This window comes from Tachysurus vachellii, chromosome 12 (assembly GCF_030014155.1).
Source record: "Tachysurus vachellii isolate PV-2020 chromosome 12, HZAU_Pvac_v1, whole genome shotgun sequence".
Taxonomy (NCBI): domain Eukaryota; kingdom Metazoa; phylum Chordata; class Actinopteri; order Siluriformes; family Bagridae; genus Tachysurus; species Tachysurus vachellii.
In genome coordinates, this window is record NC_083471.1 from 12,051,076 (window position 1) to 12,078,695 (window position 27,620).

General features: G+C 36.6%; 1 protein-coding gene, 1 long non-coding RNA gene and 1 pseudogene across 2 annotated transcripts; all 3 read left to right on the forward strand.

The window, feature by feature from the left end:
* The first annotated feature begins 517 nt into the window (after positions 1-517).
* On the forward strand, positions 518-1,908 carry LOC132855377 (uncharacterized). Its single transcript, XR_009649315.1, has 3 exons — positions 518-1,125; positions 1,221-1,256; positions 1,637-1,908. It is a non-coding gene; the product is annotated as an uncharacterized LOC132855377 (long non-coding RNA).
* A 2,710-nt stretch (positions 1,909-4,618) lies between these two features.
* LOC132854295 (deoxynucleoside triphosphate triphosphohydrolase SAMHD1-like) lies at positions 4,619-10,808 on the forward strand (annotated as a pseudogene).
* Positions 10,809-11,235: 427 nt separating this feature from the next.
* htra4 (HtrA serine peptidase 4) lies at positions 11,236-26,996 on the forward strand. Its single transcript, XM_060882590.1, has 10 exons — positions 11,236-11,245; positions 12,762-13,208; positions 17,322-17,421; positions 17,643-17,847; positions 19,618-19,812; positions 20,316-20,348; positions 24,403-24,517; positions 24,799-24,856; positions 25,548-25,643; positions 26,663-26,996. The coding sequence occupies exons 1-10, from the start codon at positions 11,236-11,238 to the stop codon at positions 26,826-26,828; spliced, it is 1,425 nt and encodes a 474-aa protein (XP_060738573.1). The 3' UTR covers positions 26,829-26,996.
* Positions 26,997-27,620: the final 624 nt, after the last annotated feature.

Sequence of the window (27,620 nt, forward strand, 5' to 3'; positions counted from 1 at the left end):
TCCACTAAAACAAGGCTTCAGGTTCAGGGCAAAATATGGCTACAGGAATTAATGAGGTGAGTTTTATACTTGCTTATGTTGTGTTTTTAATGTGTGTTATGATTAACATTTTACTTTTATTACCATAATTCTATTGACAGATTTGGTGAAGTAGTTTATTTTAATTTACTCCCAGAACTCCCTTTAAAAACATAATCCCTCTTTTCATTTTATTGTCTATTTCCTCTTAGACTTGCCATTTCTATGAAACAAGAAATTAAGGTTTTAATTGAAAGGAAAAACTTGAAGTGGACTTGAAACTTGAAATTGAAGTGGAATCTATGTGCTATAAGGAATGCCAGAGAATTGACTCAGCAGGGTTGGGAAGGTGGATCCAATGATACCAAGACTACAGAATACAGCAGTGTCTCAGGGAGGGATAGGGGATAGAATGGACGGATAGATGGACCATACAGTTATTATTAATCATCTTGGAAAAGAACCTACTCCCAAAGGAAATGGCAACCACTCCCCTACTGCCAGTGAAATAATGGAAGAGTATGTACAGTGATTGATATATATACAGAGAGTGAACACACAGCTAACAAGTCCAAAATGGAAACAAAGCTCAAAGTCAGGGGAAAACAGGCACAAGTCAAAACCAGTACAGAAAACTCAATAATCACAAGTACTATCTCCTACAATATTGCAAACAAACCACTTCTACCACCCTCCAACTTTCTACCCTTCATCTTCTTTAAGCACCAGTAATGATGTAATCAAGGTAAACCTGAGATCAGGGCAGGCTAGGCAGGCCAGAAACTATGTATGGGAATCAGGCCTGCACACAACCCTTCACAAAGAACACACAAGAAAACAGTCACCACGGGTTGTAACGTAGTGTATTTCCTCTTAGACTTGCCATTTCTATGAAACAAGGAAAAGGGAAAAGATTAACTGAGAAATCATAAGTAAAAATTCTGTAAATGTACTGTTATCTATGTGCTATAAGCAATGCCAAAGTTTAACAGTGTGATATTGATCAGAATGGACAGAATAAACATATTAACCTTAATGTTGTTCCCTTCAATCGCCTGAAACAAGGCTTCAGGTTCAGGGCAAAATATGGCTACAGGAACAAACAATGTGAGTTTTATACTTGCATATATTGTGTTTTTATTAATGATGTGATGTTAAAAATTAACATTTTACTTTTGTTGTTATCATATTTGTATTGACAGATTTAATAAAGTGTTGGAATTTATACACAGAATGAGGTATAAATAAACTGAGCTGTTCTTTTAAAAATTTTTTTTGTATTTCCTCTCAGACTTGCCATTTCTCTGAAATGAGAAATTAAGTGAAAGGGAAAAAAACTGAATCGATAAATCAAAAGTAAAGATTTCGTAAATGTAGTGGAATGTACAGTAGGTGCTATAAGGAATGCCAAAGTTAAATGGTGTAATATTTATCAGAATTGATTCAGTATGGTTGGGAGGGAGGATCCAGTGTTACCCTGATTCTAGAATAAATCAGTTCCTGAAAATACATATGTATAAGCTATATTAATATTTATCTATTGCCAAGCTGAACATGCTTAATTTGTGTGAATTATGAAACATGAGTTTAATTCCTTTCTCTAATCCACTGAAATAAGGCTTCAGATTCAGAGCAAAATATGGATGAAAGAACATTCAAGGTGATTTTTAATTGTGCATACATTGTGATTTCATCAGTAATGTGATGGTTAAGTACACATTTATCATGATTTAGGAGGTAGCAGCTAGGTGGCTAGATATATTAATATAAAAAAATATATTTGTTGGAGCTAAAAATTAATTAAAAATGAATGGCATTATCACAACAAGAACTAGATCCAAAGACAAGAGAATCCACCTCCAATATTTAATGGAACTTTACAGTCAAGTAATTTTAAATGCAAAGAATAGAATTGCTCAAATATATGTATATTGTGTGTGTGTGTGTGTGTGTGTGTGTGTGTGTGTGTATATATATATATATATATACATATATATATATATATATGTATATATATATATATATATATACACACACACACACACACACACACACACATATATACTGTATATATATTTGAGCAATTCTCACTTTAGGTGCTCTTACACTAATTTCGATAAACACTGTAAGGTATATAATGTAGTTGAAAACATTGCGAGATTTATTTTTGGAAAGTGCAGGAACTACATTTACCTTCGTGAACATAGTTGCTTTAAAGGTTGCATAGCAACGCTGATGCTGGGTAATATCTCTTCACATTACCGCTTTACTAAAAAAACAAACCAACAACGTAACTACCTCTTAATTGAGACAAATGGATTATATATAGGATATATAGCATTATGATATAGCATTATATATAGGATATTAGCAGGATTATATAGCATATATATATATTCTTTCAAAAACCATCATTCTGTATGATTTATATGCTGCTTCCCACATGGAGCCCGGGAAGTCAACATTTGTTGGTATTACTATATTTAATTTGTGGAGACACTTTAATCCCTAACGAACGATTTTTAAATGTTTTTATTCTTTGTTATTCAAAGCTTTTTGAGCTTTGTTATTTCAGTTCTTTATTCAAAATTGGGAGCAAAAGAAATAACACACTTATAATTAAATATATTCCAATATATTGTGTTTTAATCTTATATTAATGTGTTACATAGAAACATACACAAGCAAAAATAAAGGTTGTTCCCTTAAAGCTCATTCCAGAAAGATCATACTGGTTAACCAGCTACACCAGCCCCGTTTTGCTCGATAACACCATGACTATGCTGGCCACCCAGCTATACTATACCAGCACTATACCAGCACTGACCAGCATTATACCAGCACTACAGGGAGTGCAGAATTATTAGGCAAATGAGTATTTTGACCACATCATCCTCTTTATGCATGTTGTCTTACTCCAAGCTGTATAGGCTCGAAAGCCTACAACCAATTAAGCATATTAGGTGATGTGCATCTCTGTAATGAGAAGGGGTGTGGTCTAATGACATCTACACCCTATATCAGGTGTGCATAATTATTAGGCAACTTCCTTTCCTTTGGCAAAATGGGTCAAAAGAAGGACTTGACAGGCTCCGAAAAGTCAAAAATAGTGAGATATCTTGCAGAGGGATGCAGCACTCTTAAAATTGCCAAGCTTCTGAAGCGTGATCATCGAACAATCAAGCGTTTCATTCAAAATAGTCAACAGGGTCGCAAGAAGCGTGTGGAAAAACCAAGGCGCAAAATAACTGCCCATGAACTGAGAAAAGTCAAGCGTGCAGCTGCCAAGATGCCACTTGCCACCAGTTTTGCCATATTTCAGAGCTGCAACATCACTGGAGTGCCCAAAAGCACAAGGTGTGCAATACTCAGAGACATGGCCAAGGTAAGAAAGGCTGAAAAACGACCACCACTGAACAAGACACACAAGCTGAAACGTCAAGACTGGGCCAAGAAATATCTGAAGACTGATTTTTCTAAGGTTTTATGGACTGATGAAATGAGAGTGAGTCTTGATGGGCCAGATGGATGGGCTCGTGGCTGGATCGGTAAAGGGCAGAGAGCTCCAGTCCGACTGAGACGCCAGCAAGGTGGAGGTGGAGTACTGGTTTGGGCTGGTATCATCAAAGATGAGCTTGTGGGGCCTTTTCGGGTTGAGGATGGGGTCAAGCTCAACTCCCAGTCCTACTGCCAGTTTCTGGAAGACACCTTCTTCAAGCAGTGGTACAGGAAGAAGTCTGCATCCTTCAAGAAAAACATGATTTTCATGCAGGACAATGCTCCATCACACGCGTCCAAGTACTCCACAGCGTGGCTGGCAAGAAAGGGTCTAAAAGAAGAAAAACTAATGACATGGCCTCCTTGTTCACCTGATCTGAACCCCATAGAGAACCTGTGGTCCATCATCAAATGTGAGATTTACAAGGAGGGAAAACAGTACACCTCTCTGAAGAGTGTCTGGGAGGCTGTGGTTGCTGCTGCATGCAATGTTGACGGTGAACAGATCAAAACACTGACAGAATCCATGGATGGCAGGCTTTTGAGTGTCCTTGCAAAGAAAGGTGGCTATATTGGTCACTGATTTGTTTTTGTTTTGTTTTTGAATGTCAGAAATGTATATTAGTGAATGTTGAGATGTAATATTGGTTTCACTGGTGAAAATAAATAATTGAAATGGGTATATATTTGTTTTTTGTTAAGTTGCCTAATAATTATGCACAGTAATAGTCACCTGCACACACAGATATCCTCCTAAAATAGCTAAAACTACAAACAAACTAAAAACTACTTCCAAAAATATTCAGCTTTGCTATTAATGAGTTTTTTGGGTTCATTGAGAACATGGTTGTTGTTCAATAATAAAATTAATCCTCAAAAATACAACTTCTCTAATAATTCTGCACTCCCTGTATACCAGCATGAACCAGTAAAAACCAGCCTGGACCAGCATGGAATTCATGGTTATGCTGGTATAGCCTTTCTTGATGTTTGAGTAGGCCTTAACCATTGTATTTTTTCCTCTAATTGCACATTTGATATGTTAATGGAATTTGGGGAGAACTATTTTTAGGTCTGCATGATTAAAATCCCCCGCTATGATATGGCCAGCATCAGGGAAGGTAGTCTGATGTAAATGAATGGCATGTTGCAGATAGCCTTGTGCAGTATTAGTGTTAGCATTGGGTGGAATGTACGCATTATTTTGTTAATTACCATAACAGCGGTAATTTCATAAGGCAGGTACAAGGGCCTGCATTTAAGAGCCAGAAACTCCAGAACAGGAGAGCAGTGACTGTCTGCAATGCTGGCGTTACTGCACCAGTTGTCGTGTACATAGATGCAGAGCCCCCCCCACCCTTGGACTTACCAGAGTCCTTGTTTCTGTCCCAGCAGCATACTGTACGCCCAGCAAAGGTTTGTGTGGTTGTTTCTTTAAATTAACAAGTAGGCCTGACCGGCATCCACACTTATCTACTCCGGTATGTTGCACAGCTTCAGACATTCGCTCATGATAGCTTGGTTACCCTGAAAACTTACAGTAGGTTTAAGATATCTGACCAACTGAGGCTGTAATTTTCACTGTTTCACTTTTATTTACCCCAGCATGTGAGTGAAAAAGAAAACACAAACATTATGCTTCTATGGACACTGTATTAAATTGCAGCTTAGGTGGAATGTATTAAGGACTGGTGCATATGCAGTATTTATGGCAAAATATTATATAATACTCCACTATACTTAAACAGTGAAGGATATAATATAAGCATCTATATTTGCATTTCTAACTGTTATGAAAGAAGTGAGATTTTTGTCATATTGCAGATATTCAATGACTCCATCCATGGCCCTATTAAGATGCATCCCTTGCTGGTGGACATCATTGATACTCCAGAGTTTCAACGCCTGAGGAACATCAAGCAGATGGGAGGAATCTGTCACGTCTTTCCGGGAGCTTCTCACAATCGCTTTGAGCACTCCATTGGGTGAAAATGTCAAAACATTTATATGAATAGGAAACTATGTTAGCCGGAGAGCAGAAGTTGCTAAAATGAGGAACAAATAATATATTTTAGTAATAATATCAAAATACCGGGAGTCAATTGGATATGCAAGTCAAAAACTATATGCATAGTTCAAAAGTGCAGATCACTTCATAGATCTGTACCAGAAGATAATCCAGAAATCAAGAAAATCAGAGCAGAGAGCAAGGGTCCTAAATGGGAAAGGATGCAATGGTACAGTATAAATGGTTCAGAAATGAATTGTCAATATTTAGACATGTAATTGTCAATAAAAGCTTTTAATAATAAATAATAATAATAATAATAAATAATAATAATAAATAAATAATAAAAGATTTGTGTCATTTTCAAAACTTTTGGCCACAGCTGTGGTTTTTAAAAGTTATGAAGGGTTCCCTCTTGTGGTTTGGTGGTGAAATGTCCTATAAAGACATGACAGATCCCCTTGTCATGTGACTCCTAAAGCCAAACCACTACTGCAGTGGGGCCTGCCTCAAAGTCTGAGAGCAGGCAGTCTAAGAAATCAGAAAGTAATCATGAATGTCCTTTGGGCCGTAGTCTTCCCAGTACACCAGGAAGAACATAGCAATGCTCTGTGGATAAAACTGAGTGTGTGAACACTGTATGTGGGTCCTCCTTCATTCTCCATTGAGGCAGTTTTTGACAGTGTGTTCTGATTACTAAATGTTGTTGCTAGATTTTCTATGATTTAATACTAGATATTTAGAAAATAAATATTTGATACAGGGCAATCAATCAAGGACTTTGATGCTGACATGCTGAAAACACATCACAATATTTATTATATGGATAACATGAATAATAATTCTACACCTTTTTTTCTTTTAACAATGTGTGTCATCTGGCAGGGGAACTCGTAAAAAGTCTGAAAGCTCAAGGACAAAATATTTCTATTAAAGATATCCTCTGTGTTCAGATTGCAGGATTGTGCCATGACCTAGGTTAGTTATTCACACTGCATTAAACTATAACACTTAAATAATACAATGGAATAACACAAATCAAATCTAAATCCAGATGCAACAAGAATCTGTTTTTGTGAATAGATTATTTTTCAACATCTAAAATGTAACAGATATATATACTAAATCATTTTCAGTTCTTCGAAAATTATTTTGTAGCTGCTGAGTATGAGCTCTGAGAAGATGAAACTGGGATTTAGAATCTAGGGTCAAATCCATGGTGTACAATGTAACACAGGAAACAAAGCTTGGAATTATGCAATGTAGTGGTGCACAGAAACAGCAGCAGGCAGAACATAGACACCGACACAGTCAGGACTGGTGGTTAAGAAAGGTTGTATTTCTGGAAGATGGAATTGAAGGAGCATGGGATGCTCTCATATATGTTAGGGTGAAGAATGGTAGTGGTCACTGTAGTTGATCATGCGGGCAGCAGCAAAGAATAGAGTGGATCATGTTCCAACAATTTAATCTTGAATTTGTTACAGAAATATTTTCAGTTTAACTCTTCTGTATTATGTCTATACCTAATTAATATTCTGAAAATTAATCAGTAAAATCTACTTTTCATATGAAGGTCACGGCCCATTTTCACATTTATTTGAAGAAGTCACGATGGAGCTATCAGAGAAACTGGTAACTAAACAATTTAAAATTAAATTTACCACCAGAGTGAATTTGAATATTCCATTTAAATAGCTAAGATTAATGCAAGGTTCTGGTTCAATAGAGAGTTATTTGGTTTATTTTTGCTTGTTCTCTCTCAATAAGGCTTCAATACCAGGGAAAATTTCAGAGGAATTAAAAAATTGGAAGGTGAGGAATTTGTGTTTGTAATCAAACTATGCTATGTATTCTGTTTAATTTCAGTTTTAGAGTTAAGCCTGTTCATTTGAAGAGATCTGTAAAATTATCACTATTGTAGTTTAATAATAAATATGGATTTATTTATACTGCTCTTTTTTGTCTATGGCATAGCATGAAGAACAATCAGTCAAAATGTTTGACCTGCTGATCTCACATGGCATTGAGGAAAAGATGCTAAAAGAATGTTACAAGTATGAAGGTAAAACATTAAGATTTAAAAAAAGAGACTTCGATTTCATCCATGAACTTATTTTGGGCCAACCACCTTCAAGATCTTCTGATGAGGTAATAATAACAGAAATACACCACACACACATAAATAAAGCACAATCATAGGGTCAAATAGGTTATAGATGTAAGGATCAATATAAGACAATAGTCACAGCAAATTTCTGTTTCATTTTTATGATCTGTATATGTTTTGACTGATATAGTGGCCCTACCGTGGAAGAACACAGGCCAAGTCCTACTTGTATGAGATTGTGGCCAATAAACTCACAGGCATTGATGTTGACAAAATGGATTATATCAGCAGGTGAGTTTCACTTGTGCATATTCTCTGTGTAAAATGCACAATCATTTTTAAATAATGCCATTCGTATTGTTAACGTATTGCTAAATGTATGAGACTGTCCTATATATTTTTTTTTTTTTTTTTTTCCTAGAGATTGCCTGCATCTGGGGATGAAAAGCAACTTCTCACATAAGCGCTTTATGATTTTTGCATGAGTTTGCTGCAGTGAGGATGAACCGAAAAAGCAGATTTGCATGAGAGATAAGGTAAAGTGTGGAAATCCTTTAATGCAAAAAGACACTTGATATAAAAAACATATTGAATTTCTCTCTTATATCCTTCAGGAAGCGATAAACATGTACGAGCTCTTCCATAATCGATACATGCTTCACTACACCGTCTGCCATCACAGGGTTAAGGTGGCAATCGAAACAATGTGAGTTAACTTGGAAAATCAACCATCATTGACACTTCATGTGAGATTTAGACAAACATTTGCGTTCATACAAATACTGTACAACATTTTTGAATATTGCCAGTGATAGTAGTAACTGTAGTTTTATCAAGATAAAAGCACATATTTTCACCATGTTTTCTTATCTTTAAAGGATTACTGATGCACTTGTGGCTGCTGAAGGTCACTATAAACTGGATGGAAAGACTATCTCTGAGGCAGTTTCGGACCCTAAAACATTCGTGAAACTCACAGGTTCACACCTTTGTCTCTCCTAGACCATTCATATCTTAACAAACATAAAATAAACTCACATACATCCTCTTTTCCCCCAGATGATATCCTTATGGAAATCATGCGGTCAACAGAAGAAGATCTCAAAACTGCACAGGAAATCATTAGAAGAATTCAGGAACGCGAGCTTTACAAGTTTGTCGGTAGTAACATGTTCAAGACAAATGAGCTAATTCGTTCGGTAGGAGCTAAAGAAAAAGAGGTTAGTCATGCGCATTTGTGCCAATTTTATTTTACCAATTACTAGGCAGTGTTACAAATTAATTTCTTAATATATAGTATGTGGGGTATATGGTAAAATGTGGTGATACCTGATTAAAGGCAGTGAGACATACAGTAAAGAAAAACTGTAAAAAATATATAATTGCTTGCAAAATGATTTTGTGTGTGTGTGTGTGTGTGTGTGTGTGTGTGTGTGTGTGTGTGTGTGTGTGTGTGTGTGTGTATGTGTGTGTGTGTGTAGGAAGCACTAAAAAAATGGTTCGAGAATATCAGGACAAACGTGAGTTGAATTTTGGGAATTAAGTGGTTTTAAAATCCTGAGCAGCACAAAAACCTAAAATCATTATCCCTTTCAGTTGCTTGTGTTTTACTGATTTTATGGAAAAAGCAATGCATTAGACAGTAATTTAATTAGCTACTTGTACCTATTAGACATTGATTGATGTCAAAAACATCATTTTTGGGAAATTACTTTTTTTCCTCACAGAGGGGACATTTAAAAATTTTATCATGAGTAATTTACAGGGAATAGGTCATTTGTATGAGGATCTGAAACAAAGATTTACAAACACTAAAAACAGAGGAAATCAAAAACTGGCAAAAAAAAAAGTAATTAACTAAAAAATGCTTTGGACCCAAAAGTTTGTGTGTGTGTGTGTGTGTGTGTGTGTGTGTGTGTGTGTGTGTGTGTGTGTGTGTGTGTGTGTTTGTGTGGCATGATTCGGTGCAAAATACAAGTGCAGCTAAACAATATACTGTCAAGGTAAGTGACAAAAATAATATCAATCTAAAAAAGTGGCTTAAGATTTTGGGGCTTGGGCTGTTTTGTAAATCAGAAATCTTTTTGCAACACATCTTGTTGGATATTTTGGTATAAGTTTTTATAAGGATAGAGAGATTGAGATAGATGCATCTGCAGGTAAGGCAGTCTTAATAACACATTGGAAACAACATTCGTTTAATCTATTCACATAAAGTGCATGTGTGCAACAATTTGCAAACAATGCAGGACAAACAGATCCAAATCAACAGGCAAACTTAATGTCAAGATATCAGACACAGGCCATCAATCAGCAAACATAAATAAGGGACGAGAACAAAAGGAGTAAACTAGAAACTAGGTCCAGAAAGACAGTGAATAAACAAAGGTTATTGACAGATAAGGCACATTGAGCACATACTTTTGACTACAGTCTGTTTGTGAAATAAATTTACCTATCTGTGTGTAAGTGTGGCTGATTTGTCTTTATTCATTACAGCTTGTTAAATTAAGTTACGGAAAGGAAGAAGAAGATCCAATAAAATATCTCAGATTCTACAGGAAAAGCAACCTGGAAAAGTCCGTGAAACTGGATGAAAATGAGGTACACACTTTTACACATAATTGTAGAGTTTACATTTTCATGCACAGGGTTTTTGCGGATTCTTCCATTCTTAAAATTGCAGAAGTTAAATTTATAAATGAAAGGTCTGGTTTGACTCCTTCCTCCACCATGCGTGTTTATGCATTCTCCAAATGTTTTTTCCATGTACTCTAGTTTCCCTCCCATGTGCTGTAGGCTGATTACCATTTCCAAATTGTCCTTAGTATGAGAGTGTGTGTGTGAGAGTGTGTGTGAGCACTGGGCTGGCACCCTGAACAGAATGTCACCCACCTTGTCCCTGGGATAGACTCCAGGCTGTGTAGGATAAGCACTACAGGAAATTGATGGATGGTACAAACCCAGTTTATTAATAATTTTGTCTTTCTGCAGGTTTCCTACATGCTGCCCAAGAACTTTTCTGAAATCAAGGTCATGGTTTTCTACAAAGAGGTACCCCAAAACCCCCCACTTGACGAATTATGGAAAATTGTGAAAGACTTATGGAAGCCAACAACAGAAACAAAGCCAGGTTCCTCATCCTCAAATGAGGAATCAAGTGAAAATGTGTAAGTGTGATAGTATAAAGTGTGTGCCCAGCTCTTCACAAAATCTTTTGCTGGGGAAAAAAATGGAAGGGGTAATTTTCAAATCCAAGGTTATTCTATAAAATATTATGCTTTCTTTTTAAGCTCATTGCTCAGGCAAATGGCTGTGCTCATCTAGAGAAAAGAAATGTATTTGTGTGCTGAAATCAAGAGAAATGTGCATATACATATGAATGATGAATCCATGTAATTTCTTTAAAATTCATATAGTGTGTATTTGTTTATGGCAGATTTCTTTTTGGGGCTTTTCTTTTACCTTTGAATTCAGTTATATTCTGAATGATTTTAATATGGTTTTGGTGACTTTTGGTACACTGTTTAACATAAAATATGAAAAAAATATTAATCAGAATAAATTAGTAACTAACAAGTAACTAGTGTGTCACTTTAAGATGATTACAAGTAAGCATAGAAAACTAAGCATGTTTATATATATATATATATATATATATATATATATATATATATATATATATATATATATATATATATATATATGTATCAATTGAAATGTTTGACTATGTTTCTACTTTTATTTCATAACCTTACTTTAGGACATTAATCTTATCACAATACAAATGATATAATAATGTTTCTTCTGTAGTAGTAATTATATTAAGTGGAATGTAGTAATATTTACATAGTATGGTTTGATCTGGGTTTTTTTTTTGGCTGGTTGTTTTTTTGTGTTTTTTAGAAACTAAAAAACTAAGTCAAATGTATTAGAGTTTAAGGTCAGTGATCAGTGATTGGCTATGTGATGAAAGAATTGTGGGATTAAAAAAATTATCTTCACTTGTGTGTTGTTGCCACTTTGTAAAAAACATGCACAATAACACACTTCTCTGAACTAAGACACAACCGATAATGATATAAATGAGCAAATATTAGCAGGACCAACGCACAAATATACAGATTTGTATATATATATATAAAAAAATAAAAAATAAAAAGATAGACAGGGTCAGTGCTTTGTTAAAATCAAGGGTAAAGTTGTAAATGTACATTTTAAGACATTAAGATTCTTATGACAGATGACTTTATGGTTTCTTGCTAATATCACAAACTGTGCTTTGTGTTTTGTTTTTTTTTGTTTGTTTGTTTGTTTTGTTTTGTTTTTTTTTATTTTGTCCTTATAAGAGACTTCAGGAAAGCTGCTTCATGGACATTCCACAACATTAAGTATAAATTAAAAAAAGTATGTGTTTTACAATTGTTGGTGCTAACAAATCACAAATATCCATTTAGTTATCCATTTAATATTCATACTTTTATAACATCAGTAATAAACACTTTATACATATACCTATTAAGAGTGCAGGCACTTTTTTCTGAAGGCAGGCATATTAAAAACTTAACTCTGCCTTTCTCATGCATGCTTTCTGTGGAGTCTATCATGCTGTACTGTAAATGCATGTATTCAGTAAAATGTTTTCACTTTAATCCTTTAGTCTGGATTGCAGTGTTTTAGGAATAAAAGCTGGATAGCTGGACAGGTATCTATCCATATATATTTATCTTTATTATTAATATGTAACATTTAGGTCTACTCACTACAAAGCAAGTCAGCTTTTATAGTATTATTATTGTAGCATGTAACTAGACATGTAATTCCACAGACTGTATATCAATCAGTGTTCAATATGATAATAAGTTTAGTGAACTTTTTTGACTATAGGGTGGGATTACTGTAGAAGTGTCCTCCCAAAGGGCTCCTCCTCTGAAAGCTCAGTGCACATAGTGTACATAGAGCAAATACTGCACTTTCAGTAGGACTGCATTTGAAGATCAGAAGAGCTGCTGAGAGTAAAAGTGCAATCAGGAGTTAAGATGCTGAGTGCTGTGAGCTGGTGCTGTAGCTTTCTAGAAGTTTTAGAAGCAGGCGATGATCATCAGGTAAACATCTGACTAACTGCAGCACAAACTTTCGTGATTATGTGGGAAGTAAAAGTAGTGACGTGTTTGCTCGCGGTCTCGTTCATTCACGCGCGGCTCGTCACGCACAGGCCGGAGCGGGAATGCACGGATGCTTGTGACACGTCCCGCTGCACAACAACACCGGACTCCTGCTATTTCGGTGTGGTGAGAGACGCGTGCCGCTGCTGCTCGGTGTGCGCCTCGGGCGAGGGTGACCCGTGCGGTGAGCGGGGCCGCACGCGCTGCGGTGATGGTCTGCGATGCGATCGCGCGCCGGTGTGGGTGGGGGCACGCGCACGCACCTGCGTATGCGTCACCGCTGGACCCGTCTGCGGAAGCGACGGTCGCACGTACCCGAGTGAGTGCCGCCTCAGAGCGGAGAACCGGAAGGCCGAGCGGAGCCGCGCGCCCGCTGTCATTCCTGTCCAAAAAGGCGCGTGCGAGTCCGGTGAGTAAATGAGGCGCGCGCTGCCGTTTCTTACACTATTAGTGTATTTTTGATTTTTTATTTTTTATCTTGCTTCATTTATTAAATTGAACTAAGTTATTCTGCTTAAAACAGATATGGTCATGATTAAGAGTTAAATAACCAACTGGAAAGGAACTAATAATTTGTTCTATTAATGAATAACAAACAATAAAACAACAATAAAGCAACAAGTATGGCTTTTAATAAAGATGTTGATTGATTATATTAATATAGAAATGAATATATAACACATATTTAGCCATTATAATGAGGTTCAACAACAAGTGGACACCCAGATAAAAAAAAAGTTCAATTTCACATTCAAATTCACCAAAAAAGAGAAAATAATGCAATCAGAAAGTACATTTTGGATTATTGTTATTGTAAATTTGTTATTTAAAGTGAAGTTGTGTTGCTGCATCACTCATACTGTAATGATACAGCCACAGGACAAGAAAGCAGGAAACTCCCTGAACTCCAGGAGGCTGATCACAACCACATATTTAAATGAAGATGTGCAATGGACAGTTGAATAAAGATGATTTAAAATAGATTAAAATAACACTCAACAAAGCTGACTTTGCTTCAGCTTACTCTGACACGCATTAACGTCAAATACATTTAGAGGGTATTTCAGTATTTTAATCAGTAATTGTATTAAAGTTACCCTGTGATAAAAGATAACCATTTCTCCACTTATGAAAGCTGTAAAAATTCTGACACACACATGTTCTATAAGTAATATAACTGATTTCAGATTGCACCTTTGATATTTTAGAAATTCTGATCCACTAAATACTGTACAGCATTGTTCCTCAAATGAAATAACAGAATTGTCCTCTATATTTGCATTAAACTACCCTTTACATATACTGTACATGCTCCAGTGTCAAAGACAAAGCTCACGTGTCAGTTCACGTGTCAGTGAAGCCAGAGTCAAACTTCACATCTTCATGTAAAATTTAAGCCAGGCCCCTCGTGACATCGTAACTTGGGGTGTTTGTGATGATGGATTTATTGGTATTCCTATAAAACTCTGAATGATTTAAAAAAAAAAACTGGACCACATTATAGAGCTCTTTTAATGTCGGGAGAACTTTCATAGCTCAGTCCATTAAACAATGCTGACAGTGCATGTTTCATTTTTGCACAGTCTACCTGTAATGTTAGCTCTCAGCCTTTATATTGATAACCTATGTTTTTGTATCATTGCGGTCCTGAATATCATTTTAACTTTATAAGAAATAAAAGTAAGTATTCTTTTTTCAACCTATTATCAATTTTACAACTTAGATGTATTCATTTTATCTTTTGAATTTTTATGTTAGATGTAATCTTATGTGTGGGCCCTTTGTAACAGTCAGAGATAAAGTCACCATTTTAACTTTTTGAAAAAGTCTTCAGGACAGAAGATAATGCATTTTTTTATGGTTTCTCAAACTAGATACATTTTTGTTTTAGTAACTAAAAGAGAGACAAAAATTCTCATTCACAACGATTGCCATTTTTTTTTTAATAGTTTATATTACATTTATCGATAAATAACTTAAAACATACATACATGGTCATTATATAATAAAAAATCTAATCATTGACAAATCGTTATTGTATAAAAGAAAGAAAGCATTATGTAGAAAAATTATCAACGTCAGAATACTCACATCACATCAGCCATTTGTTGATATCTCAAAATGTTTTATTTTTGTATTTTTGTAGTCCTGTAGCAAGATATAAAAGCCAACTTTTGCTAGTCCTGCATTGTCCTGCATTGACCTGTCTTTTTCCATCTGTCCTCATACATTTTTATTTAAAAAATATACAGTACACAAAAACATTAGTCTCATATTTAATTTTATTATGTACATTAAAACTCAATCATGATACATGATGCTTCATTTCTACAGTGAATCTGATCTGAGGCAAGTCAAAGACTTTGTAATAACCTGATTTAAAAATCTTGGTAGAATACAAATAGAGATTTATAGTTGTCTTTTCAGTTCTCTCCATCCCACGGTAATCAACAGATTTTTAATCAAGTGTATCTTTTTTAAAGTGTATATAAGCTTGTAAAAGGTTTTTGTGTCCTGGAAAAACATAGATAAGTCATGTTAGATCTTTTCCAACAACAGAATTCAAGTTAAATATAAATAAAAACATTTTAGAAGAAAAAGAAGAAAACATACAATAATCTGGTTGTACATCATTCAACTAATAGTTCGTTCAAGTAACAGTAATAGTATATTATAATAGTATATAGTTTTGCTTGTAATGTAGCACTCAGTCTATTTGGTCACTTTTGTTTCACTCTTCCTGGCCAATATGTTATTACTTTACATAGGGATTGTTTGTACACAAACCTCTAAGTCAGTCCACAGGTTTTTGATAAGATTTGGAACAGGCTCTAACTGAGTTATTCCAATATTCGTTCTTTTCTTCCCCAGTCCCAGCTAAAGAGAAGCAGCCCTATAGTATTATGCCACTATCATGCTTCACCATGGGTATGGTGTTATTCAGATGTCTTGTTTTTGCACCAAACTTCTTTTAGATTTTTTTTTACATGACTTGGGGGTGATTTGATGAATATTTTGGCAAAATGTCAGTAAGCCTGGAGGTTTTTAAAGGCCCTACCTCATTGTCCAGACAGGTGAAGAATGTGAGAGAACGGAAGTAAATGCCAGATATTTCTGCAGTGCCATTTAATGTTTCTATAGGATTCTGGGCAGCCAAACCTGCCTTTTCTTTTTGTCATTTTTAAACAGAGATTTATTTTGTCAGTGTGTTTCCACCCATCAAGGAAGATCGGGGTTCAAGCCCCAGCACTGCCAAGCCGCTACTGTTGGGCCTTTGAGCAAGGCCTTTAACCCTCACTGCTCCAGGGGTGCTGTATCATGGCTGACCTTGTGCTCTGATCATTAAAAAAATCTGATTTGTCCACAACCTCTAAAGTTGGGATATGTGAAGAAAAGAATTTCACTGTGCTGTAACATATGTGAAATAAAGGCTTCTTCTTCTCCACTTGTTGATGATGGCCTTCACACTGGCAGTTTGTATATCCAAGTATATTAAAACATTTTTGCATCTACTGATCAATACCTTTTAACAACCATTTCCAGTTCAAAGATCCAAATGAGTTTAACAGTGATAATCTCTTTGTGTATCATGGCTAGAGCATTGGGATAAGACCAAGATGCTGTCATAAATATTCTACTGAAACAGCTACAATTTCTGGGTTTATCAGAATCAGTTCATTGAAGACAATGTATGATAGTTTTATGTGAACATGAGTTCTATCATTGATGATGTGTTTAAAACTAATCCAAGGAACAGTATTCAGTGATTTATACAATCTGTCATGTGTTACACACAGAGAAAAAAAACGCAACAGCAGAGAAATTGGCACGTACTGTAACTGTACTATGCCATTGTAGAACCTTCCAAAAACAGAAACACTTGCTGTGCTCCAAATTTCTCATTTCTCTACATTACAGGAATCCATAAAACATATTTGCATGCTGTTTACATCCTGCAGTGTACTCAGGAGAGGGCACAGATAAGCATCCCACGTCACTTTAAGGCAATGAAATCACCTCTGGCATTTTAAGTGCAGCAGCTTTAATGCTCAGGACAGCTTTAATGCTCTGACATGTGGCATGTTTGCACATGTTGCTCATTTGCCCCTATACAATATTTTTTTTTGTCTGACTGTATATAGGCTGGTGGGCATACAGAGCGATGATGGTTTAGGTGCAGTTTAATGATATATTATAACAACCCAATCTCTTACCTTTTTTACAAAAACAGTAACAAAAGTTATATGTGGAACTAAGAAAGCAGACTAATGAGAGAGGTCTTCTAACAAGGCTGAAGTTTTACAAAAAAGGGTTTGCAAAAGGACATGCTTGGGAATGGGGTGACCCTGAGGAAGGCTTATAAACAACAAACAGTATGCTCTCAAGTATATTAATAAATTCAGAGCTAATAAGGGTACATTGTCTGTAATGTAATCTTAATACACTAACACTTTCACTTCAGAGGCAATAAAAGATCATTAAAGATCATTCAAATCAAGATTTTGTGCTTTTACCTCAACAGGTTCTCAGAACCCCAGCAGCATGCGTAACAAATTCAACTTCATAGCAGACGTAGTGGACAAGATCGCTCCTGCAGTCGTTCATCTAGAGCTGTTCAAAAGGTAAGAAAAATTCATTGGTGCAGACTTACAAATGGAACAGCTGAAGTCAGCAAGAGCATCTTTTCAAGATCAGGGGGTCATTTGGAGAGCTCTCACTTGTTTAACTTTTAGCATCATGACTAGACTAACTCTTGCTATAATACTTCCAACAAAGTCACAGAGCCTATACTTTTGGGGCATAATGGAAGCTTCTCATCCAAATACTCATTCTTTTTCCTCAGACTGCCATATACAAACCAGGAAATGCCTGTCTCCACTGGCTCAGGGTTTATTGTGTCTGAAGATGGATGGATAGTCACCAATGCCCATGTCCTAGCCAACAAACAGCGAATTAATGTGGAGCTTAACAGTGGTGTCCATTATGATGCTACGATCAAAGATGTGGACCAGAAATTGGATATCGCTCTGATTAAGATTGATGCAGAGGTAAGCTGGATTGTACCACTTGGCAAACATGTGATTGGTTGCTGGGAACAATGTTGATCTGTGATTAGTCTAAAGAAACAGTGGTGATTGTTGATTGGTCTTCGGGAACAACAACTTGCAACTCAGTCAATCTACAATGCGATCTGCAGCACCGTATCGAGTGCAGGACATTTGCTAAAGTTGATTTGCACTCAAGCTTGACGCGTCTCAAAAAGATTTAAAGTGTTTTGAACAAAACTTTGATGTCCAAATTAAAAATGATAAGACAATATAAAGAACAGCTTGCACACTAAGGATATCACAAAAATTTAGATAAGTTGACTAAAACAAACAAAGAAAATAAATAAAAATGAACTGCAGACTGATGATGCAAGGTGAAATCCATATCCAGTAATTGGTGATGTTTGTTTTGATGTTGTGTCCAGTGTGTTGCCTTACTGACAGCCAGAATGTGAAAAGAAAATGTTTTGCCTATTAGGCCAAAAGGGCTTGGGCCACCACTGTTCACATTGGTGTTTCATCATTGTCAATTGTTACATAGCCATTACTAGTCATCACTGAGTAATCTCAAAGGATCAGGATACAATTATTCCAGTAGGAGCCACATAAACTACTGCAAGGTTTAGATCCAGTCCTTGACACGGTCAAAATCTAGCCTGAAATTCTCATCTGCACATATATACATGTAAACGTATCTATTTGCCTCATGATACTTTGGTGGTTAAGGCAAGAAGCATCTATTGTATGAAACTCTCTCAGATCTTAGCAAAAAAAAAAGAGCAGCAAGTTAACATTTCCTTTACCCTGTTAAGGCCACTAAGAAAATCCCATCTTCTTGTATTGTATGTAAGGCCACAGTAACCTTGTGCAGGGCAACAGCAAATGACTCTATTAATCAGTCACAAGCAGTGTTCAGACTTCATGAGATGGACTAAAACGTTTTCAGGCAGATGGGGGTACATCCATCGCTGCCGGCACCCTGGAGAGGGAAAGGCAGGGATGGAGCAAGGCGTTGTGCCCGTGGAGAGCAGGTAATAGTGAGAGTGTCATTCGCTCTACTATAAAAACACTCCCTGCTAGGCACGGACAAGGCAAGACAGGCAGAGACACGTTTCTGTGCCGCCTTTTACCTTTCACTTCTCGCCAAAAAGCTTTCAGGCAATGCTGCAGGAGTGCAGATGAGTGGCGTTTTTTTTCCCCCAATAGGCAGCTTAATTTTTTTGCCAGGACATTAATAATCACAACACATACGTATTAAAGTCCTTTAAACTCTTTCTCTGGAATTATCCTGAAAATAGAGAGGAATTTTTAATAACATACATAAAGCAGACTTTTTTGTCCTTCTGCATTTGCACATGTTTGAAGTGGCAAAAACAAACAATTTAATACTTGTCCTTTGGTTGTAATCATATTCATATCTACATTGCAGTTGTTGTTTTCATAGTAGCATTCAGGACATAAGCACTAATTAAATTGTAAGATTATATTTAGGTACCTGAAATGATGCCACATGATCAGCAAAAGACGATGGTGTTTGCAGAAACCAGAAGTTAAACTGGGGTGCTGATTAGAGGAATAGCAGATCAGGTGTAGGACATGCAGTGGCTGATGGGTCATGTAGTAAAGTGGGGATGTTTATATAAGCAAAATGGACAAGCTCTTTTGAAACACAGGTGGTTACTGGATGTGAAAATGAGAACATTGATCAAGGGTAGATTGATTTCTGTATCCACACTGTTGGAGTTTAAACTTTACTTTGTGTCCGTGCAGGAGGCTTTGCCTGTCCTGTCTCTGGGCCGCTCCTCTGACCTGCGGCCGGGCGAGTTTGTGGTGGCTGTCGGCAGCCCATTCTCGCTTCAGAACACCGTCACTACAGGCATCATCAGCACCACGCAGCGCGGCAGCCGTGAGCTTGGCCTCCACAACTCCGACATGGAGTACATCCAGACCGACGCCATCATTAACGTATGTGCAAGGAAGAATACAGTCAAGAGTTTGCCTGAGAGAAAAAATCCTGTGAGAGAGTAGAGTGCAGGGTAAAAGTCTGAGCCCCCATAGATTTAAAGAAATGGCTAGAAATAGGTTCAATTAATTAATTAATTAATTAATTGATTAATTAATTATCTTATCTCTTGTTTTGTCCTAAGGATAACATTTGCACCCAAACTTATACTAATAATTGTTAATTTAGCTTCTGCATCTGTCATTTGTGTGGAAAACATTATTAGTTGATTTCATTATCATTTATTGCATCTACTAAAATATTTTGATTCAAAATATTTTGTCTGCTTCTCTGTGGAAATATGTGTTAGAAATATATATGTTATTGGAAACTAAAGTCTAGCTTGGAGAGCATGGGAGAACTTTAACCTCATTCAACACTTCTGAAGCTTCATGTACAGGAGATAAGGATGATTTCATGCGGTGTGAAAGAAAACGAAGTGTATGAAATTTGACTTGTTTTGCAGTACGGCAACTCTGGAGGGCCGCTGGTTAATTTGGTAAGCATATCAGCTTCTGTGTGTCTCAATCCTTTTTTGGTTTTTAATCCTTCATGCTGGGTTTCTTGCTCTAGATCTCTCTTTTTTCTCTGTTTAACTACTGTTGGTTTATGTTTCGCTTTCGTCTGGATAAATCATCTGCACTGGTTTATATTCTCCTATTGATCCTGAGAGTGTGAGAACACTGTTTGCTCAAAGCCATGCCCCAGGGTGATATTTCAATCCAGCTTCCCCCTGCAATTGGCAATAAAACAACACTCTCATTTAGTGACCAGAAATTGAGAGATTTTAAAATGACCTGTGTTAAGTTTTTTTCCTTTTTTTAAGGCTGAGGTGAAAGCACATTTATATATCTATAGGTTCAGAGGAATCTGATTCTACTAAGGGTCTCTGAATTTCATTCGTAGTTACCTTCTGAACAATAAAACAGCAGAGAACTTCTGTCAAAAGCCAGATTGCCAGATTGTGTCTAAGAAGGTCATCTATTGGTAACAATTTTACATTAAGGTTGCCTTAAGGTAACTGAAACTATGTAATAAAAATAAAATGAACTTAGCATTAATAACGATAAATAATTCTTGCATTGTTTTTTTTAAAATAATAAATTAGCCAATGTTAAAAATGTCTAGTTAAAGTTGAAGACCAACAAGAACAACACAGCAATGAACATGTTTTTGTGTTAAACCTAGAAACCAGAGATCAGTAAATTATCAATATTTATCTCATCACTAATGACCTTTTTCATGGAGTTAATGAAGACATGTTTCATTAACAGACAGAAGCAACAATAAACTAACTATATTACTTCGTTCAATATTCATTTTGCTATTGTTCTGCAGGCATTCACGGTTTGTTCTGGTCTGGGGTCTCATTTATAAAACTGTGCGTAGGATCCCTACTAAAGGTTTGCGTACGCCCAAAAGCCAAAAATGGCGTACGCCAAAAAATATTCAGATTTATAAAACCGTGCGTACGCACTCCTCTAAGCAATGTTCCCTTTATAAATCACAGATCACCCGCAGATGTGCGTACGTGAACCAGCCTCAAATCCCGCCCTGTACACGCACATTTTTAACCATAAATAGTCAATGCAAATCACTGCGCGGGCACGAGAGTGGACCTCGTTATAATGAGTTTCCTCTGCGCTCTGCGGGTTTAAAAATGGGGTGAGGAGCCACCGTCTCAGGGGGTAGCCACTGTCTCCTGCAGGTTATAATTATATTAAAAACAACATTGTTGTAATTATATTAAAAACAAAATTGTTAGTTTCTACTTTTTAATATTGTTAAACATAAGCAAATTCATTTTCAGATGGTGCCCTTATAGCAACATGACTGTAGTCAATTGTGCCGATTACATTAGGGAAACCAGACATTGCTGCAAATTGCATTTTAATTTCGGCCTGTTCTCACACAGTGTAGGGGAACCTGATGTATCGACTACCATATTAAGTATACCATTCAAAATAACAGATATTATGGCACTCAGGGACGGCTGTGATATACCAGACCTATAGGGTGAGATGATAGATTCCAATAGAATTATTTCATATACAAAAAGGTCTTAGAGACAAAGTTGAGGATTACTTATAGTTTTTTTATATAAATAATTTACCTGTCTGCCAATTCTCACTGGAAACAGCTGGTTGCCAAGAACCCCAGAGTGGTGAGGACTTGTATTTGGACTGGGATGGCATGGTTCCGGCGTGTTGCCCTCTCTAATACTAGACCCAATTCAGCACATAGATCTAAGAGCACAGCTCTAGGGAATCTAAATCGGCTTATTAGCCAGTCATCATCATGGTCCCTGAAAACTCGTTCTCTCCTTATTCTGCCATTGGCGTAATTCTCCAACAGTGCCAGCAGTGCCATCATGAAGCATTACATACCCGGGTCACCGGAGGATTTATATGTTTCTAGCAATTAGACTGATCGCTAACACCTTGACAAAATCACAGAATTAATTTGTGGGCAAAAATTTAAGACGAAAATGTTATAGTGTACACATGCTTCTTCATGACGGTTTTGTAATGAACACCATAATAGTTAGGACCGATGATGAGTAGCGATTGTGCTTCATGACTGTATTTGCAGACGTTGATATTTTATGATATATGTACATTAATGAAAATATTTCGTTTTTACACTCTGCTTTGCAGTTCTCTAATAAAAAGGTTGCTATTCTGTATCACATGTAGTCGCGCCATCTCCTCCTGTGCTCCCGTTGTGGACAATGTGACTGTAAGGCAGCGCTGATTATTATTATTATTTTTTTTTTAAATACATTTTGAATTACGTTTGGATTTTTTTGGTCTATTGGCACAAATAACACTGTTGGATTTAATCTTCATGGATATAATGTATGACATGGAGTGAAAATTAAATGTCATTAATTCTTATAATCGTTCTTCTCACATATATTTTCTACAATCTAACTTCAGTTCACGACCTCACCATCTGTGTCGCCAATTCCCTTTGTCTCCAGAATGTGCGTACGCACAGCTCAAAGTTTGCTTAAAGGTGTGCACATTCTCTTGTCAAGTTTGTTTTTTATAGATCACAACCTTTGCGTGGGAACTGGCGTACTTACTTTTCCAGCCCCGTTTTGTGCGTACGCACGCTTTATAAATGAGACCCCTGGTCCAGTTGTATAGTTGGATTCCGTTTAATGAAGATTTCAGACATTCAAAGAGAAGTTGCTGACCCCATGAGGACTATCAGGAGAACAGTGTCTTAATCAATACACAAAATAACGCTCTCTCTTCGCTGTATCTCCATCATTGAGCACATGAAAGCTGTACTCAGATAATGAGCTAATTATGAGTTGCTTAGAAGCTCCAGTTGACTGTATATGACTGTAGAAAGGACATTATTATTTATAATCACTCTCTCCTGTGTTTATAATCATTTGAATCATTTGAGAATGAAGTTCCCTTTTGAGTCTGGCTCCAGGTTTCTGGAAACAGGTTTAGGTGTAATTTGGTCACACAAACAATCTGGCAACCTTGGTTTGAAAATAACCACCTTTGCTACTGATGCAAGTAACAAGTGATTTTTTTTTTATTATATGGATGGATAAATTAAGTAAGGAATAAAATACTTCAGGGCATGTTGTTATAGGTAATTAATCAATGTTGTAATGCCCTTGTTATCACCCAAAAGTAACAGCACATTACATAGTGTTTTATTCCACAGCAATTTGCCAGCTATTATTTTAATTAATGACAAATTGTGCTTTTTATCTGATTATAGTTACATTCGAAGCTATTATCTCCATAAACACCAGTTATTAAGTTATTTCTTCACCAGCATCTCATTTTCTCTGTTAAAGTTAATGCAGCTCCTGAAAACTTCCAGTTACAAAGTGCTGACACTGGAGACTCCTTCCAAAAACTATTATATAAACAATTTCCTTCAACATTTTTCAATGTTGTATTTGTAAGAGCACAATTATTTATTAATTCCTTTGTTTGTTTGTGACCTACCTGTTCGTTCAATGTTACTATAGAAATAATTACATTATGAACAAGTGCATCAATATCCAACTGCCTCTTTTATTAATCAACAATTAATCAACACCCTCTGATTCAGGAATCCAGCCATGTTGTGGTAAAACAGAGGGATTAGATTTGACTACATATCAAACCCAATTTGAAAGAACAAAAATTCCAGCAGGCATTAATAAGGGCTTTAAAATGTCCTCACACATGGACTAATTAATGTGGAAGATAAGTTCACATGATGTGTCGACTGTCTAAAAAACCAGACTAAGGCCAGAACAGCTCTATTATTATTCAACCTTAATGAATCTCATTTTTCATACTGCTGCATTTCTGTGATGCTTCAATCAGTTTAAAACGGTCAGGCCCAAAATACCAGCTGCTAATTTGCCATTTCTGCTTTTTTTTCTGATTAAAATGGAGAGAACTTTCAGGAGTAATTTGGACTGCACTTCTCAAACAAGTGGTGCGGTGCGACCTTTATGTTTTCCTAAAGCCAGACTGTTCGGAATTTGATGCTTTTTGGTTATTATGCTGTCGGGTTTGTGTCTCAAGGATGGAGATGTCATCGGCATAAACACGCTGAAGGTCACAGCAGGAATATCATTTGCGATTCCCTCGGACCGGATAAGGCAGTTCCTAGCAGACTCCTACGAGAGACAAAGGAAAGGTTTGTCCAGCATTGTTTCTCCACATAAATCGTACGCTTTATTATTTCTCTGTCAAACTGTTCTGTTTTTTATTTATTTATGAACATGTACATAATGTTTTCTTCTCTCTTCTTTCTGAAGGTTTTATTTATTTATTTATTTTTATTATTTTAACCCTTCTGTTTTTAATTCTTTCGCTTCTCTAGTCCTAAAGAGAGGGACAGTGAGTTGAAATAAACTGAACATTGTATTGTTTAAGCATGAAATACATGAACATATTGTGGTTCTCATTTGATTACAGGGAACACGCAGCCCAAAAAACGATATATGGGAGTGAGAATGTTTCAGCTGACGCCAGCGTAAGTTCTGCCCATTTAGCTACCATGTTTTGTTATGCTAGACAAAATGAAAAGTCCTGACTGGTACTTAAGCTTCTTTTTGATCTTCTTTTGAAAAAAATATAGAAAATCTTTATTTAAATATACATACTATTTAATAAATTACAGACAAAACTGCTCAAGTTTTTTTTTTTTTTCGCTAGCATGAAAACATTCAGAGTTTGGCGACTTTAGCCTGGAACAATACATTCAAACAACATGCCAGGAAATACACAGAAAATATCTTTTTAAAAAAGATTAACCCAACAGGTTAAGGAAATTAATTAAAATGTTTCAAAAAATAAAGACTGCATAACAAGCAATTGGGCTCAGAAACTACTGTATAGTGCCAGCAATAGCTTCATTACTACAGTAGCTTCCAGAACATTCGGTTCAGTATTCAGCTTTCAAGGCTCCAAAATGAAAACAAATCAAATAATAAAAAATCTTATTGACAATAAACAGAGAAAAATAGTGGCTGCGTGAGTCTTACATTAAAAAATCTTCTGTACAGAAAAGAAAAAACGAGTGCAACAATTCCATCAAGCATGTGCATCTTAGCAATGAAAAAAATGCAAATCAACATTCACTCTGCCTCATGTTAGTGTTTCTGTAAGTGACCTTTTCCTGTGCATTTTCTATATTATATATCTGTGTGGTTTTTTTCTTGCAGTTTAATCAGAAATCTGAAAGAGAGGGAGAGCGATTTCCCAGATGTCAGTTTAGGAGTGTACATCTACGAGGTCATCCCTGGAACGGCTGCCTCCAGGTTAGAGAACAGGCCCAGACCTTCCCATCTCTCTCTCTCTCTCCTCATCTCTCGCTCCTTCCAACGTAACCCCAGCAGCCTGAGGCGGCGCTCATGTGATCACGCCCAGCTTTCCTTATGCAATTTATGTCCCAGTTTTTGCCACAGGGCTTCTTCTACAGTGCGTTTCTCAGCTTGATAACATTCCATTTTCTCTCTGCACCATAATGATGTGTCATGCACCGCAAGGCATGTTGGCAGCATGACAAAAAGGTGGCAAGCACAGACTGTAGGGTTTTTCTGAGCTTTATGGAACCACAAAAGATTTGAGCGTGAACAAAAAAGGTGCAATTAATCTCATTGCCCCAAAGCTGCTGAGTGATGGGATTAGCGAGGTTTAGGAACAAAAGAAGGTGGTTGTTAAAGTAAGGTGATGCCTCCCGGTGCTCAGAAAATGATCCCCTTTTGATTCAGAATCATGATCTTGGTGATGGAAATCTACGCCTTCCTAGAATCTCTCCTAAAGGCAGGTTCAATCTGGGCCTCATCCGCTGGTCCTGGTGTACGAATTTATCCTGATAAAATCTTCTATAGTGAGAAGGTATTCACTGTCCGATTATCTTAGACCATCAATTAGTCTGGCTAAATCGGCTCACATTAACACAAACAAGCATCCCCTTTGTATCATAGTAGCATCCACTCTGGAGAAAAGCCATTCTATAACCTAAGCTTGAGGTAATATGTTTCTGTATATTAGGATGCATGAGAGTTTTAGCAGTACAGTTCTATTAATGAACATCAGTATAGCAGCTCTCTGCAGGTCACAGATTCATGTTCATCTCAACTGGATGGTTCTTTTACGGTTTGATTGATTTGGACATATGTTTAAAGTCATTATCATGTTAAAAGCAACATCTATGCAGCGTGTAACCTCCTGGCAGAGGCAACTAGCTATTTCTGCAAAAATGTATCACGTCATGATTGTATAATGTTAGGGATCAAACATCACACGTCTGAGTGTAATTATTATTTTTTTTTAGCGCTGGCCTGAAGAACCACGATGTGATCATCAGCATTAACGGCAAGTCAGTTCAGAGCACGGACGACGTGAGTCACGCTGTGCAATCAGCCAAAACGCTCTTGGTGACAGTGCGGCGCCTAAACGAAGCTGTCACTTTGACGGTTGTGCCAGGAGAACTGGAGTGATATCTGAACCCCAAACACTGTTACTGTCAACCGCAATCTAATGCTGCATTCACACATACTGCAAGCCGCAGAGATGAAGCAACCAGAGACGTTTATTTTCAGCGAGAGCTGACGACTTCGCGTGTGGACATGTCCAGTGAATTCAGAAAAGTTGAACTATGGAGCGACTTGGAGCAGAGACTACCAATTGGATTGAAGAAAGAAGTGAGCATGCTGCTTCATCTTCTTCTCGTTTGATTATATACGCTGCAGAATTTTATACACAAACACCAAATAAATCTTCCACCAAAAGATTTCATTTTAGCGTCAAGAAAAGAATTGTAGTTGCTAGTGCCATGGCAACCGGTATTAGCATAGGAACAGCAGCTACTGGTGGCTTTGTATAACAGCGACAAAAAAAGCGTATGTGAATGTGAAAGTGTATATTAGCGGAAAAAAAAGCGTATGTGAAAGTGTATATTAGCGGAAAAAAGCGTATGTGAATGCAGCATCAGAATTCAGGGTTTGGTTATTCGTGGTAGTGATGGGACTGTCTGTATTACCCATAATGCACTACAAACAAAGGTCAGTTTTAATGCAAAGAAAGTTTACTAATAAATCTATATATCTATAATTAATATCTATAAATAAACGACAGTTGTGACAAACAATATTATGCAAATGAACAACACAATTAACTCTATATGCATACGTAAGGGCATTGTTTTTGTAGGAAATTACATCCCAAATTTTATCCTTATTGTCTTTATGGTGAAATATTTCTCTCTCTCTCTCAATTCCTAACAAAAGGGA

What these genes read in the sequence shown, in the direction of transcription:
- htra4 (XM_060882590.1), top strand. An exon ending in GAGGGCCGCTGGTTAATTTG is followed by an intron (nt 20,349 to 24,402) that starts GTAAGCATATCA and finishes TTGTGTCTCAAG; the next exon opens with GATGGAGATGTCATCGGCAT. An exon ending in ATGTTTCAGCTGACGCCAGC is followed by an intron (nt 24,857 to 25,547) that starts GTAAGTTCTGCC and finishes TTTTTCTTGCAG; the next exon opens with TTTAATCAGAAATCTGAAAG.